The sequence below is a fragment of the Eucyclogobius newberryi genome, unplaced genomic scaffold (genome assembly GCF_026437365.1).
Source record: "Eucyclogobius newberryi isolate DKJ021-1_F unplaced genomic scaffold, fEucNew1.0.hap1 SCAF_16, whole genome shotgun sequence".
In the NCBI taxonomy this organism is placed as follows: Eukaryota; Metazoa; Chordata; class Actinopteri; order Gobiiformes; family Gobiidae; genus Eucyclogobius; species Eucyclogobius newberryi.
Window position 1 is genome coordinate 16,937,215 of NW_027315790.1, and position 16,219 is coordinate 16,953,433.

Here is a 16,219-nt window from a genome sequence, read left to right on the forward strand (position 1 = left end):
GTTTTGGCTATTACGCTCAGTGCTGCCCCCTGTCGTCACCTGCACACACTAGCGGGTCTTTTTACTTCTCTCTGACAAGCACTAATTGCATGTAAAGCAACGTTTCTTAATTTTTTTCCAAAATGTAAAATATAAAACCACAAAGACAGACAGGGCAGAAACAACAAAATAAGTAAAAAATCAAAATAAAGGAGGCATCCAAAGAAAAGAAAATGAAGGCACACAAAGTCCAAAATAACAATCGCATTTAGTCCAATGTCGGTCAAATGTCTCCATTTTCAAATGTAGTCCAATTGTGTGTATTATGCTTTCCTTTTCCCAAATGTTAGTTCTACTGTCGGTCCAATCGTTGGCACATTTTGTGTCATCAAATGCTTTATTTATTTTTCCCAGCTGCAAGAAGTATACTCCAAAGATATCCATTTATTGTGTCCATGGTAGGAGTTTTGAGGCCAAGACATATAATTAAGAAATTGAATGGGATGGTGGTGTCGATAATGCCTTGTTAATTTCAGTCCAATATTTTTGTGCAACAGCCTCAGGTAGATTTTCATTAAAATCTCTTAATTCTACTGCCACTAATTTATGTTATACTAGTGCCTATGGGGAACTCCTGGTTTGCGCTTTGGCGACTGGTTGCTCTGGAAGCTGGGGTCCCGTGTGTGTGTAGCCGGCTGAACTAGCCACGTCCGCTGCCCGTCAAGGGTGCGCAGCAGAAGTTCCCCAGCAGTAGGTAAACGGAACGCTGCGTTTTAGGCCCATATCTGCTTTGACTCTTAGGTCATGGGGGATGGGACCAGAATGCTCTGCCATCTTGCCTTTTTCTTAACCTCAACAAAAGTGTGATTGTTTTTATGGACAATGAATGTGTAATTTCACTGAGACTAATGTTTTTGTTACGGAATTTATTGTAAGTTATTTAAGAATAAGTTATTTATAAATAAATCATATCTTGTATTAAAAATGTCTATGCCTCGTGTCAACAACGAATCTGTGCGCCTTTTTAATGTGTTCTATATGGTCCTGGGCCCATTAATGCCCAGGTGGCGTTGTTGGTCTTCTGATTTGGGTTTTAACAGTAACTAAAGTTAAAACACCCCTGACTTGCCACACTTGCATCCATTGAACTTGTAAATTTGTGGAGCGTTTCTGTTTTCAAATGTATTTGCAGTATGTCAGAATAGCCTCCTAGAGCTACTGTTTGAACGTGAACTGCCTTCGGCTCTCATAGATCTTTCGCTTGGATACGTCAAAAGTTCTCAATAGGGTTGAGGTCAGGGGAGGATGGGGGTCACAATGATGCAGAGATATTCCTTGCAGCATGAGATGGTGAAGATGATTTTGTAACACAATTCTTCTTTTTGTACCATGAAATAAATTGGTCAGCTAGAAACTATTTGCTTTGAACTGCAACACGTCAAGTCTACAACTAAATTTTATCTTCGAAGTTTTTGTCTATGATAGACTGCAAAGAGGTGGCGAGGATCATTCTCATGTTCTTTATTTGGTGCATACAGGGAAACAATGTATGGCTTGTTGTATTATCTTGATTCTGAATCTGTCCTCCCACAATTTGACTGTGGTTTAAATAGCTGTCATTATTATGTAATGGCATAATGTCATCTTTGAGATCATTTGTACCAGTTTACAGATAACGAGGAAGTACACATTAACAGTATTGTGTCCCATATGATATAACACAGAGATATAAACAAGATAGATGCATGAAAATATCTTGGCCAAAGTTTACAGCTGCAGCCCAAAAAGACAGCTAATGGAACAGGCTTCAGAGGAAACGAGCAACAGCGCCACAGTCACATCAATGAACAATAATACAAACACATTGGGGTGTGATAGTCATTTACATTCTGGGAAGGTTATCATTTAATATTACAGTATTAGTGTATTTCAGGGACAGTGCATATTAATAAACATTTTTGTAATCTATTCCTCTGTCTCAGTTTTTGTTTTTGCAATAGCATAGTTTGTATGTTTGGTACATTTTCAACTTAAATTGATTCAAAAGTAATACAGCCCTAATTTGTTAAAATTATTATGTATAAATTCACCTGTTCAATGCAACGAAGGCTACTCTAATGTCTGATGTATATTTGGTAAAATAGCCACATTACATCATTATGGTTAGTTAGACAGTATCCTGATCGATCCGTGAACACCTTTTAACTATCTACCTGGGTCCGAGTCTTTCTGTACAACACGCTATGTTATTACAGTAAGCAGCACAAAGAAGACTTGTACATAGTGTCGAAGGTCAGCAACATACAGTAGACAAAAAGCCTCTTGGAAGTATGCGTCCTGTAGTGATAACAAGAGTACCAAGGTGAATGGAAAAAAAATTAAAGCATCGGAATGGAGATCAATTTTACTCCTCTATGCCTTGCCTGTACTAAATTGTGCTTTAAAAGGAAAATATGGCAATAATTAGTTTTGATTAATTTGAGTAAATTATATGAATGTTGCAAAACGAGCTTTGTGAATTTTTTTTTTTTGATTTTCAGAGACTTTATGGGCCCATCAATGTCTCTTTTATCGTCCATTTGTTAATACAGTTTTTTACAACCGTGAGCATTTGTGGGCAACATCTACCTTTCCATTTAAATCCTTTAATTGGACATTGCTCACATGTTTCCAAGAGACCACATGTTTCGATTGAAATTGTAAAGCGGTTCCTAACTTAGGTAGAAGGGTCTTACTGTAAAGGAAAATAATAATATGTTTCAGACAACGCCAAAGAGTTCTTTTTAACAAATTGCACAGCAACAATCACTGTGTTAAAAAGAGTTTCAGATAATGGGTATCAGAGCTTATGGCCGTTCCAAAAGTATACTTCATTATATTATTATACTTCTGCACTGGAGAGAAGGGCCTTTGAACATTTTGCAGGTCTGACCATTCATTCTGGTTTGATGTACGGTTGTTTCACTTCTAACAAAGTTCTGTATCATTCCTGCAGTAATACAAGTCTTAAAAAATGAAATAGTTGTTTAGTTAGTTACAGGTTGGGAGATTTTGTGAAATATTACCACTATTTGATTATTCATCTGAAAATGTTGTCTCTAGTGCAAATAAAAGGGTATGTGTTATGGTTAAAGAAATGAGAAAAAGTGAATTATTGGAGAAACGCACAGATGAACATTTCTTCTACATTTATTAGTGAATAATTTAGAACCAGTTGTGTATTTGCTGTGCCCTGTCGATGAAGCAGAAATGTGTAACGTTTGATCAGCTGAGAAGTTGTTTGTTATTTCCCTGCCGAAAAACACGGAAAGAGACCCAAAATTTGGGTTGGCCCTTATACATACAATATGTGGCAGGATAGCCTGCAGGCGGGCCCCTGCCACTGCTCAGACGCCCCTGATAGGTGAATGGATCTAACGTAGCTCCATAAATTGCCGTCTGGTGACGTCAGTCGGCCTCTGACCTCACACACTTCCTGTTTGTTGGGTGCTCCTCAGTGCAGGTATTTGAGTTGTATGTGAATGAGAAAAGATTGTATGTCTAACTAATGTCACTATTCAGTGTGCCGCGGTGCTGCCATGGGCCCGCGTGGTGTGAGACCTCCGGGATGTGCGGCGTGCTGTTGCCGGGCGGCTACGCGGCGTAAAGCCTCACTGAACGCGCTAGCTGCGCCGTGTTGCAGCCATTCCGTGTCAGGTGCCCGGAGAAGACCCTCTTTTGCCTTTTTGTCCACGCTTCTTGAGAACCCTTTAGTGTTACAACATGTCTCACACCGAATGGGCTATGACAACAACGGACTGAAACTATCGACGATTTTATCAATAAATCATCATTATCTTGAACCTTGCTTCTGTCGTCCAACAACGAACTTGTCTTAGATTGGTCCTGAGCCAGAACCTCAGGTGGCGTTGTTGGTAATGTGTATGTACACAGTGTACAAAGTAGAGGCAAATAGGGGACGCACCGGTCCACTTTGCCACATTTACATTGCATTGGTATTAGGTAAGTATTTTTGGACAAGAAAGCTTTACTTACACTTAACTTTGCACTGGTTTCACCATATTTAGGATATAAAACCATTATTCATACTTCAAAAAAAGGAAATTCAAATCATTCTTAAAGTTGGTTTTCAAGACTATGCCAACCAGCTTTTTATTACTTCAAAAATGTTAAACCTCAAGGATATGATTAGCCTCCAGGCCGCACAAATAATATAAGGCAAATAAACGACTACCTAAAAATATTCAAACATTTTATTGAAAGGTGTTAGAGAGCGATGTGTTCCACTACATGTAAGCACTATATTGTTCGGCGTAGGGATACGCTCTGTTCAATTAATAAAGGCGGAACCTCCTGTTCACTTGCGGCTACCGATAAAAACGACACTGAGTCTCCTGTCCTGCATTATATACCTGGTGTACTAAGAGTATTCTGCAAAGATGGCACAGTCAGATGGCACGGGAGAGAGTGCACAAGCTGAGCGAAACGCTGCAATGAACCCAACAAAAGGAATATTTATATTGTGAGTTTCTGTTCTCAGAATATGGAACTGTCCGAATAAAGATCTCAAACAATGTCCAAATATGAAAAATTAAAGAAATATCGATGAATGCTGAAGTGATGAGCTGAGAGACAAAAGTGGCGGTAACCAGAGAGAGAACAAGAAGGGAGGGGGGACAGAAGACTGTGTAAAACATGACAACTTTACATCACCAGACAGACGGAGACCATGACGATAATCCATCCATCCATTTTCTGCCGCTTTATCTGGGGCCGGGTCGCGGGGGCAGCAGTCTGAGCAGGGACTCCCACACTTCCTCCTCCCCAGACACTTCCTCCAACTCCTCCAGGGGGATCCCGAGACGTTCCCAGGCCAGTCGAGAGACAGTCTCCAGCGTGTCCTGGGTCTTCCCCGGGGCCTCTTCGGACGCCCAGGAGGCATCCGGAGCAGATGCCCGAGCCACCTCAGCTGGCTCCTCTCGACATGGAGGAGCAGCGGCTCTACCCTGAGCTTCCCCCCGTGTGGCCGAGCTCCTCACCCTATCTCTAAGGGAGCGCCCAGCCACCCGGCGGAGGAAACTCATTTCGACCGCTTGTATCCGCGATCTTGTTCTTTCGGTCACTACCCAAAGCTCATGACCATAGGTCAGGGTAGGAACGTAGACCGACCGGTAAATCGAGAGCTTTGCCTTTCGGCTCAGCTCTCTCTTTACCACAACGGTCCGATGCAGCGACTGCATCACTGCAGCCGCTGCACCGATCCGCCTGTCGATCTCACGCTCCATCCTTCCCTCACTCGTGAACAAGACCCCGAGATACTTGAACTCCTCCACTTGGGGCAAGGACACCCCACCCACCTGGAGAGGGCAAGCCACCTTTTTCTGGTCGAGAACCATGGCCTCGGATTTGGAGGTGCTGATTCTCATCCCAGCCGCTTCACACTCGGCTGCAAACCGTCCCAGTGCATGTTGCAGGTCCGGGTTTGATGGAGCCATCAGGACAACATCGTCTGCAAACAGCAGAGATGAGATCCTGTGGTCCCCAAACCGGACACCCCCCGACCCCTGACTGCGCCTAGAAATTCTGTCCATAAAAATGATGAACAGAACCGGGGACAAAGGGCAGCCCTGGCCAGGTCTGACTTACTGCCGGCAATGAACACAGCTCCTGCTCTGGTCATACAGGGACCGGACCCCGTTCTACCGGAGCACCCCCCAAAGGACACCCCGAGGGACACGGTCGAAAGCCTTCTCCAGATCCACAAAGCACATGTAGACTGGTTGGGCAAACTCCCATGAATCCTCGAGCACCCGATGGAGAGTATAGAGCTGGTCCAGTGTTCCACGACCGGGACGATAATTAAAAAAAAAAAAGATGTATATATCCAAATGTCTTTCTATCTATTTATCTATGCGTATATATTTAAGAATGAATGTTAATCACAAAGTAGATGCTCTTATTTTTTACTTAATACTTTGCATCAGCAACTTATGGATAATTGAATTATAATGGACAATATATATTTGTGCGATTTCTTTAAACTCATAACAGAATGTTTGTAACATGTAATAATTAAATTAGTTACGTTATTTTAAATGGATTTATAATTTATGATGCACTATGTGTTAAGAATATACTAGCATAAAATGTATTAAAATATATTAGGTTAAAAAAATTATACAAATACGATTCATTAAATGTACTTGATATAATTCAATTTATTGTAGATAAAGATTCAGTTGTAGTCATCTGGACGTTTCAACTCTCATATTCTCATATTTATCCTAGTCTGAGTGAGCCCCGCCCACCTGGTGGAGCCTGTCCTGTTTAGAAGTTAGAAGAGTATTGTTTTTCTTGTTCCTTGTTTATCCTGAAACCAGCAGTATTCTTGTTTAATTTGATTAGTAATTGGAATTATGTAAAGAAAGACCACAACACAGAGAATAAATCATATAATTAAAATGTAAACATATTTAATGCCCACACAAAGGAAGGGTTGTCTTCAATTAACAGAAATGCACACGTACTTTGGTTTATCCTTCTATTTCTTATGTTTCAAACAACTCAGAAGTGAATGGCGTCTGTTAAAAATTGCACTTGTAAGTAGGTCTGTCAAACGTTTAGCTGTAGAGGGCTCAAAGCTTTAAATGCCTTTGTACAACACAACTTTCCCCTTTCTGGCCAGTTCCTCAATCATATGATACTCAACAGAACCCGGATGAGGACCTGTTCTCAATATTTGATACAGTTTTGTCCAGTAATGGGTCCAGTTTCCATTGCTGTCTGCTCCAAATCCAAACACATTCACCTGTAAAGAAAACTCGTGAGTAGGATTGTTGCATTTATACATTTACTATACAGGCTGGAAGGAGTTTTTATAGCGCGCATGAAAGGTTAGAGTTTCACAAAATCACAGTAAACATAATTATATTTAATTTTTTCTATCAACCAGGTTTTCCCAAGTTTGACCATTTTAGTGAATGTTACAATTGTACTTCCTGGTTGGACATGATGCGCAGCAGCTGTGACCTGTGTACTTCCAAACATTACCTTGCAACAATACTGTAAACAAGGGTCAAAGCTTAATTAGAAACGCTTTTAAACATTAAAGTTAAGAGCAGCTGCATCTGACCGTGTCTGTGCAAACAAATTATCCATTGGGGGCAATACAAATCAATGGGCTGTATTTTGCCCCTGGACTTTGCATTAATGAGAGCCTTTTCCACGAGGCGGTTCCAAGTTGCTCTTTTACTACCTTCACTACTTTAACGCTGATGTAAAGAGGCTAGACGTGGCCTCTGGAGGCTGGAGTGGGATGGTGCTAGTCCATATAGTTATGCCCTCGTATCCTCGTATCCAATTTGTTCCCAAAATGGAAAAACATATATAAATAAAATAAAATATTTGAATATTTTTAAACATTTTATATACATTTTTTCTTTATTCAATTCACCTTCATTTGTTTTTCACAACCCTCAGTGTACCCGGACTAAACCCAGACTAAACCGGGTCCAAAACCTGGAGCCACTGAGCACAGAATGCACCTCAGTCCAGAGCACTTCTCTGCTTACCCGGAGTGTTGTGCAAAACAAATAAATGTGAAACAAATAAAGAAACAATGGTGGCAGATTTATCCAGTTTCCCAAATAGGCATTCCTCTAAGCTGAGCACATGCAAGTCTGCACTGGTCCAGTCTGGCCCAGACCTCGCAGTACAAGTGTCCAACACCGGAGGTGTCCAGCAAAGAGTTTAAAGAGCTGAGTGCGTAATGGTGCTGCGCTGTTTACGTGAGTGGGGGGAAAATTTGACCATGTAAAATTGTAAATTAAAAAAAAGGGTAATTTATGCCCATGAATGTTGTTTTATTATGATTATCTCTTACATATGGGGATAGTAACACGACTCCAGCGCACCGGTTTTGAATGACGCCTGCGCTGTCAACAATTGCGCTGACGCAAAGTGTCAGGAAATGAGCTCTGCTATGCCCAAGTTAACACTTAGACCGGGGCAACATACGGCCCTATATCTATTACTTTGAGTAGAAACAACTAGGCTTATCCAGGACTAATAGTACAATAATATAATATTATATTGACGCTTTATTATTATTATTATGTATTTTTGTAACGCTTTTCCACCTTCAAGGCCCTCAAACCGCTTTACTAGGCGATGTGGATGATGTGTCTTGCCTAAGGACACAACAACATTTCCTAGCGCCCCACTGTGGCTCTTGATGTTCCAGCGGTCTCCCATACAAGTACCAACCAGGCCCTGTCCTGGTTAACGTCTGAGAGCTGATGAGATCGGGCATTGCAGATATGGCCCTCCATATCGTATCAAGTGGCCTACAGCGGTTGGCAGTGTACCCGGGTCTTACCTCATCACAAAGATGCAAGGCGAGAATCACAGTCATGAAGCCAGTGGATGGATAGTCCCCTTTACTTTGAAGCCATGATTTATGGACATATTGCATAAAGGCTGGATGAACCACCATCACCTGTTGTATACAACAATTAGTCAAAGCCACACCACACTGCCTAGGAATGAACAAATGGACCTACCATGTTCTTGTTTGCTATGGGTTTACCTTTTCCTGGAGCACTGGAAGTGATGACAGCAAATGCTACATTAATATCACAAAATGTTTTTTTTTTTAACTAAAAAAAAAAATACTTACCTTGTTCTAAACTCATTCACAAGCCACTCCAGATCCTTGCCCTTGAATGTAAACAGCACCATGTGTGTGCTGTTATCCAGGTTGGACGCACTCTCCGGGTACATGACACGGTGAGTGGTCCTGCTCCCCACATCCTCTTCAAAGCCTTCAGTCTTACCACGGTTAATTCTATGTGGTTCAATTTTAGTTTAATATCAATAGTTTTAAGGTATTTCTTCCAAATAAATAATGTGTTGGAGTTACCTAAACACACTGTTATATTGATCTATTAACTTTCCATAATGGGATCTTAGCAAATTTCCAGAGTTGCCCACAACAGCACATGTCAGACAGCGATGTGGACTGGGTTCAACCACAGGAGGATTTACAGGGATAATCTCAAAGATCTTCTGTACTGTACTTTTGAAAACATTTAGGTCAGGATAACCACTCTGTATTTTCTGTTGGATAAAAAAAGAAACATCCAAAAAATATACTATATTTCCGGATTATAAATTGCACCTTTTTTTGTAGTTTTGAACAGGGTGCTTATATTCCGCAGCGACCTATAAGTGATAATATTTGTTAATTTCACAACCGCAAGAGGGCTGTTATGGTAAAATAGGTCATGTCATGTCAAACCTATCTATGCTGTTTTTCTGTGTGCAGATGATGAATTTGAATATAAGAATATGTATTACTGATAAATGTGGTCCGGCATACTCTGTTTCAGGCCATTTAGTGCATCAGGACCTGATTATGTGTGAAAACATCTTCGATTGACCTCTGAATGAGATAGCTCAAATCGTCACATGCGTGATGTTTTGGTTTATCTCTTTTTGAGGTCAATCGGAGATGTTTTCACACATAATCAGATTAATCTAGGCTCTAAGCGACACAGAAGAAGAATCTGCACTTCCTCTACCTCCGGAGTTATTGCTATGATAAACTTGTTAGCACGTTCGTTATGCTATAGTTATCTGAATAACTGTTGATATGTTACGTTAACATAAAAGACACTTACGACATTTCGTTACTTCACTTTATTGCGTCATGTAGCTGAAGGTGTTACGTTAGCATACGTACACCTATTCACCATGTTGTTCTCTAATCTGTTATTATTATAAATTGCATTTCAAAATGAAATGTCTGTTCTTGGTCTTCATACTTCCTAACTTATCGATCATCCCAGGGGGAGATAACGCATAAAAAAGCATGAGATTGCCCCCCTAAGAGGGAGATTTCAAATGTCATCAGAATTAAGAGATAAAAACAAATAAAAACGAACGAAAACACTGAAATGCGAGCCACATGACTTGCAGAATGCATATCCGTCCCCTTTTCGCTCCTCAATATGTTTCTGTATTGAACAGACCATGCAGTGTTGGCCATACACCTGTATTTCTTTTTTTTCTTCGGTTTGTCATTGTAGGCGCCACTAGTTTCGGCACCACTCACGTTGTTCATCATCATGTTGATTTATAATATTAAATACCACCTGCGCACTTTAACTTCGCAATTTGCATTCTGGGATGGAAACACGGCCAGCATTCTAGCGTAATCACAACAAACATGGTGGCGCCAGTGTCAGCTGTTCCCCCCCTGCTCGCCTTTGCTACCAAAATAAAGGATAACGGCGTAGAAAAGGTTGATTTTTGATTCGGGAGATTTAGTCTCCCGATGTGATAAAATGTGAATATATGAGTATATTTCTGTGATGTATTTCATCTGCATAATAGTGATATTTGATCTGCATCATTAGTCTAAGAGAAGAACGGGTGTGCGACAAACTGCATTTGTTTGTGAAGGAATCATAAAGATGGGCCAAAGAATGTTGCTCCAGGGGGGGAGTTGCACCCCCCCTTGCAGGCTTTATCTCTACGGAAAAATACCAAGCGCATGAGGATTGGCCATACTGGACTCAATTGGTCACTGAGTAGGATAGGCAAACATCCGACCGGTCTGTGTGGTCACTGTCGGGTGCCAGAGACTGTCGAGCATGTGCTGATTTGCTGTGAGGCTTATGATAGAGAAAGGGCCGGGTTGGCCTTGTGGTTTCGGAATAATGGGCGGGAGTTCAATCTGCGGAACGTTCTGGCGATCCAGTCACAGGGTTTGTGTCAGGCTGTGGTTGCTTACTTATGTAGCACAGGGCTGGGTAAACGTTTATAGAGGTGGGGGGTGTTGGAGACTGAGCCGAGGATGAGGAGCAAGAGGATGTTCTAACGCGCTTTGACTTCATGGGCCTAGAAACGACAGAGTGATGGAAGAAGGACTTCTAAAGGATAAAACAACAAAGACGTCCCATGACCTCATGGGCTTTGTAAAACAACAAAGACGTCCCATGACCTCATGGGCTTTGTAAAACAACAAAGACGTCCCATGGCCTCATGGGCTTTGTAAAACAACAAAGACGTCCCATGGCCTCATGGGCTTTGTACTTCCAAAGCAATGGAATAATATTTTTTAAGGACTACGACAAAGTCTGAGGGGAGGAAGAACTTCTATAGGATACAATGACAAAGGCATCTCATGACCTCTTGGGCTTTGTCAAAGCACTGGAAGTCAAAGCACTGGGAGAACAACTTTTAGGACTACGACAAAGTCTGAGGCATAAAGTCTGGCGGTAATGCAACACTTGGATGCCAACCGCCATAAAACAACAACAACAACAACAACAACAAGTGCCTTGATGTGAGGCTGACCAATGAGAAATGTGACCCGCCTATTCCAGAATATCTAATAAAACCAACCAGCATGGGAAAAAACGGGGTGAGACGCAGGAGGATCACGCAGGCTGCGTACAACAGCTTGCGTGATCAGTCCCGGCGTTTTCTCCCAAGCTTGCCATACAAATGTCTGATATTTCTGTGTCGTTTCATATTCTAAGTTGAATTGTGTTCTCGATGTGTTACAGAATAGCATCGGTGTATGTCTGATTCCATGACACCCGATCAGGCCCCAAATCGGGGAGGGTTGGGAAGTATGGGTCTTGGATTTTATCAAATACATTTCCCCCAATGCGACTTACCGTATTTTCCGGACTATAAATCGCACCTTTTTTCCTAGTTTTGGCCGGAGTGCGACTTGTGATATTATTCGTTATTTTCACCCTGGTAACCACAAGAGGGGGTTCTAGGCTCTATGCGACACAGAAGAAGAATAGGCACTTCCTCTACCTCTGGAGTTTGCGAAGTTGTTTAGAAGTGTCACAGAGGAAGACAAATTCAATGGATTCAGTGTTTTGGGGTAAAACTGATGCTTCGGTAAACTTGTTAGCATGTTCTTCATGCTATAGTTATCTGAATAACTGTTAATATGTTACGTTAACGTATCAGACATGTAACTTTTCTGCTGTTTGCAATGTTCCACAATGTGGAAATAAACTACCTCTTTCCAGGCAAAGAAGTGAGGAATAATTATAGTTAGATTTCTAAAATTGTTAGCTATTGTCAGCCACGTGTGTTGTTTCTTTATTTAATTAAACAGGGTGCCTGGATTAAACCCAGAGCCAGCTCTCTTTTCCTCCTGTTCTATCAACATTGTGAAGACATCCAGCATTAGGTCTCCTCCAATAAGAAGTTGGTAATGTTAAATTAAAGAGTCATAAAAATCTTTATCAAAGCAGTTTGGGGCACAGACACAGCTATTTGATTTTAATAATAAATAATTTCATAACACAATTTAAATAAATAATAATAAAAAAGAACAATATGGGTCTCGTATATGTTAGTAAGATTAAAATTCTCTTACCCTCCACCAGTTGAATGCCTCTTGTGACAGGCTATAATCGCCAGTCAAGAACGGTCTGATAGTTTTCTGGAAACGCTGCTTAAACCATTCTCCTGGTTCATCTTCTGTTATGCATTTTTCACATCCACAGTCTTTTGTTTTTTTTTGATAGACGTCAAATACCTGTGAGATGTTGAATATTTTCCAAATGATGGCGATGCCAGACAAGCACAAGAGCAACAGAAATACCCATTGAGGGGGTTTTAAGATGCAACCTGTAAAGAAATGTTAGATGTCTATAGTTAGATTACACAGTACATCTAAAGTCTAAAATTATAAAAAATAAATTTCCTACTTGATCTATGAAATACCATGATGTCCGATATGTGCAAACCGTCCAAAAAGATGCCTCAACAAGAAACATCGCAGAAACTGTCAACTTTTATGACACAGTTCATGAAAACAGGTGTAACTGGTTTCAGTGTATGATCGGTTTACATTTTTCCTTTTGTGATAAATGCCACTCCCTCATCAGGACTGCATCATTCGCTAAATTAATATGCATAGACACCTCCACCCTTTTTGTCTTCTCGTGTTTCAGATTCCATTAGAACTACATTTCCTGTGCTTTTGTCAAGTCCTGTTTAGAAAAAAACAATTATTGATGAGGAATGAATTTTGTTACATACGGCTCTGACATTGAGCACAGCAAGATTCAGACCATGGGCGGAGCCAGGCCCTGGCCCCGGATCTCTGTCCAAAAGCCTGTCGAATCCAGCACTGGCTTCAATTCTCTTTACTTGTTTCATTGGTTATTTTTGTTGAACTGATGTGTGATTGGCTGCATGAGGAAAGTGGGCGGGAGCGTAGGAAGTGCGCGGTGTTAACAGCACGTCACGCAATCTGACCAATTTGGCCTTTTCTATCATTTAACTGAGGTTTTGCAAAAAGTGAAGGGCATAAATAAGAGCAGATCGACTGGAAAAAAGAGACATTCAGAACATGTGCTGAAAAACAAAGTTTATCTAACGTAGAATAGACAACAACAGCACATGATCGTTCAAACCATGAATTCATTGTGGTTGTCGGTGTAGCAGTGGCTCAGGTTTTATTCATCTACAAAGCTAAAGCAGAGAAACTACAGGACAAACAGCTCACTGAGGAAGGTGTTGTACCATGCAATGGTATTTATTTATTTATTTATTCATTTTTATCTTTATTATTTTTCCCCTCCATCCCTTGTTGGGTAATGGGAGGTTTTGTCTATGGGAGTTTTTGTTTATAGGAGATCTTCTACTGAAAGTGTTTTTCAGACTTCCTATAAGTGATCTGTTCTTCTGTATCTACCTCTGTATCTACCTGCGTTGCATCAATGAAATTTCCCCATGTGGAACAATAAAGGAATATCTTATCTTATCTTATCTTATCTTAAATCACCTTTCATTTTGTGTGATGTGACAACAGAAATAGCACTAGGGGAGGCTGTTGTCCCCGGGGGGCCGACTCTATAGCTTTTATATAGTGCCCATGCTCATACACAGGTTTGAAAAACCACCCCTAATCACTGACCTCCTTACCCCTGAAAAAGTACCCCTTTTCACTGACCAAGTCCAAAAAAGTACCCCTTTTCACTGACTACGCCAAAAAAGTACCCCTTTTCACCTTTTTCCTCTCGGACCCATCATCCAGTACCGCATGAGTCTTCAGGGTCTTACCTTCGTGGTAGAGGGTTACCGGCACCACCTTCAGTAGAACGCGTCTACTCCTGGACGGGCAGTCGCGGTAGATCCTGTGGGGGGCCGAGGCCGGTTTCCCCTCCGATGCGGGAGGGGTAGCGGTGGCAGGCATGGTTGGGGACTTGATGTTGACCTGGTGCAGGACCTGTAGGTGTCGGCCCTGGCACAAGTTACAACACTTCTTGAGGGTGCACTGCGCCGCCCTATGTGAGCGAGCGCAGCGCCAGCACCGTTTGTTGGCCTTTATCCACTCGGTTAGCTGGGCTTGGCTGAGCGTGGCGAGGCTGGGGCACCGGCTTAGATGATGGCTACGGTCGTTGCAGTAGGCACAGGAGGTCTGCGGCCTAGCTTTGCCAGGGGTCCCGCGCGTCGACTTGGGTGGACCTCCTGCCACATAGAATATAGTGGCGGGGCGCTTACCGGACCCGCCCTCGGGCCGGCCTCCAGTGTGCCCCGGGGTGAGCATCCTAGTGGCGCCCAGGTACTTAGCCAGGCCCATTCGCCCAACTCCTCCAGGGTGGGCCTCTGGTCCTTAAGTCCACGCCGACCCCGGTGGAACCCAGCCTGCTGGTCCGGGGTGAGCTTACGCAGGAGGCGTTCGACATGAGAGCCGGCGCGAAGTTCATCCTGGCCGGCGTCCCCGAAAGGTCTTCAGGAGACTCACGAGGACCGGACTTTGAGGGCGAAGCGTCCGAACCCCGCGAGATCCCCCTGGCGCATGTCGGGCGCCCTCATCACGTCGTTGGTCTCGCACGCGGCCAGCTGATAGGGCTGACCCATGTCCTGGTCCAGGGCGTCCATGGTGTTGCTGTAGGGTGTCCAAGAGTGAACGAAGGAGTCAGCGTCATCCTCGCCCCCTCCACCTTCAGGTGACCCAACAGGACCTGATACTTGAATGCCTCACTATTTCCTGGGGCAGTACGTTACCCAGGGCGATCTTCAGGCGGGTCCAGTCTCCCGCATCACAGCGGGTGAGGTCCGGGACGACTGGTGAATGCCCCCTGTATGGCTCCTCTGGACCGGCCCGATGGCACTGGTGTGGCTCGGGACGCCGGGTCGGCCAGGTCCGCGGTTCCGGGGGCGCCGGCCTGGTAGCGTGCTGAGCAGATATCTCCCTCTGCTCGGCATCGAACGCCCTCAGCAGGTTCCGCATCTGGTCAGCCAGTGTTGCGATGCCTGCCCCTGTGTTCAGGCCTCGAACTGGTCCCCCTTGGTCTGGGTAGGTGGGCTCAGACAGGGGACCCGTGCGCCCCGGCCGTGGGTACTGGTAACCCAGCGCAGCCAGTGGCTGTGGGGTCAGCCCGTCCTGGCCTGCCCACCACGCAGACTCAGGAGGGGGTGGAGGAGGTTGGTACTGGAACTCGGACCGGCGGAAGGCTCAGGGAGTTGGCACGGGGTGCAGGTTCGGCCCGTGCTGGGAGCTAGTGCACACCAGCCCAGGGGTATACCGCCTCTCCTCAGCAGCATCGAGCGCCCTCAACAGGTTCCGCATCTGGTCAGCCACCGCAGCGATGCCTCTCCCTAGGTTCAGGCCTCGGACTGGTCCCCCTTGCTCTGGGTAGGTGGCCCGAGCCCACCTACCCAGAGCAAGGGGGACCAGGGGAACCGGGCGCCCCGGCCGTGGGTACTGGTAACCCGCCGCGGCCGGCAGCTGGGGGGTCGGCCCGTCCTGACCTGCCCACCACGCAGACTCCGGAGGGGGTGAAGGCGGTTGGATCGGGAACTCTGCCCGCTGGAAGGCTCCGGGAGCTGACGCAGGGCGCAGGTTGGGCCCGTGCGGGGAGCCAGGGTACACCGGCCCAGGGGTTTGCCACCTCTCCTCAGTGTCTGTGGCCCGGTACAGCGCCTTCAACTTCTCGACGGCTCGACCTTCGACTGGGCCGCGGCTGGGGTCCCCCAGGGGTGGCCCGGTTGAGTCCCGCCCCGGAGGGTCTTCGCTCCGTCCCGCCCCCTGCGACGTCTATGGATCGGACGCTTGGCAGTCCGGGGTCGGGCGTGAGCCCTGTTCCAGCTTAATCCCACCTACCTCCTCAGGAGGGGGTGTTCTCTCTTCCTGGCGCCAAGCCGACCTTCGCGTGCAATTACTGTCGGGATTACATGCAATGGTATTTATGAA

At 44.3% G+C, this 16,219-nt stretch overlaps 1 protein-coding gene across 1 annotated transcript; it reads right to left on the reverse strand.

Annotated features, from left to right (window-relative positions):
• Positions 1–6,430: 6,430 nt before the first annotated feature.
• LOC140362318 (CMP-N-acetylneuraminate-beta-galactosamide-alpha-2,3-sialyltransferase 1-like) lies at positions 6,431–14,602 on the reverse strand. Its single transcript, XM_072448430.1, has 6 exons — positions 14,030–14,602; positions 8,900–9,096; positions 8,657–8,824; positions 8,541–8,580; positions 8,357–8,476; positions 6,431–6,787 (listed from the first exon to the last, which is right to left on the reverse strand). Exons 1-6 carry the CDS (start codon positions 14,600–14,602, stop codon positions 6,623–6,625), a joined length of 1,263 nt encoding a protein of 420 aa, XP_072304531.1. The 3' UTR covers positions 6,431–6,622.
• Positions 14,603–16,219: the final 1,617 nt, after the last annotated feature.

Excerpts from the sequence above, each read along its gene's own strand:
- LOC140362318 (XM_072448430.1), bottom strand. The coding sequence starts at position 14,602 with ATGGGCCTGGCTAAGTACCTGGGCGCCACTAGGATGCTCACCCCGGGG. Across the intron at positions 9,097-14,029 it reads ATGGGTCCGAGAGGAAAAAG|AAAATACAGAGTGGTTATCC; the intron begins GTGAAAAGGGGT and ends TTTATCCAACAG. Across the intron at positions 8,581-8,656 it reads GTGAATGAGTTTAGAACAAG|TGCTCCAGGAAAAGGTAAAC; the intron begins GTAAGTATTTTT and ends CATCACTTCCAG.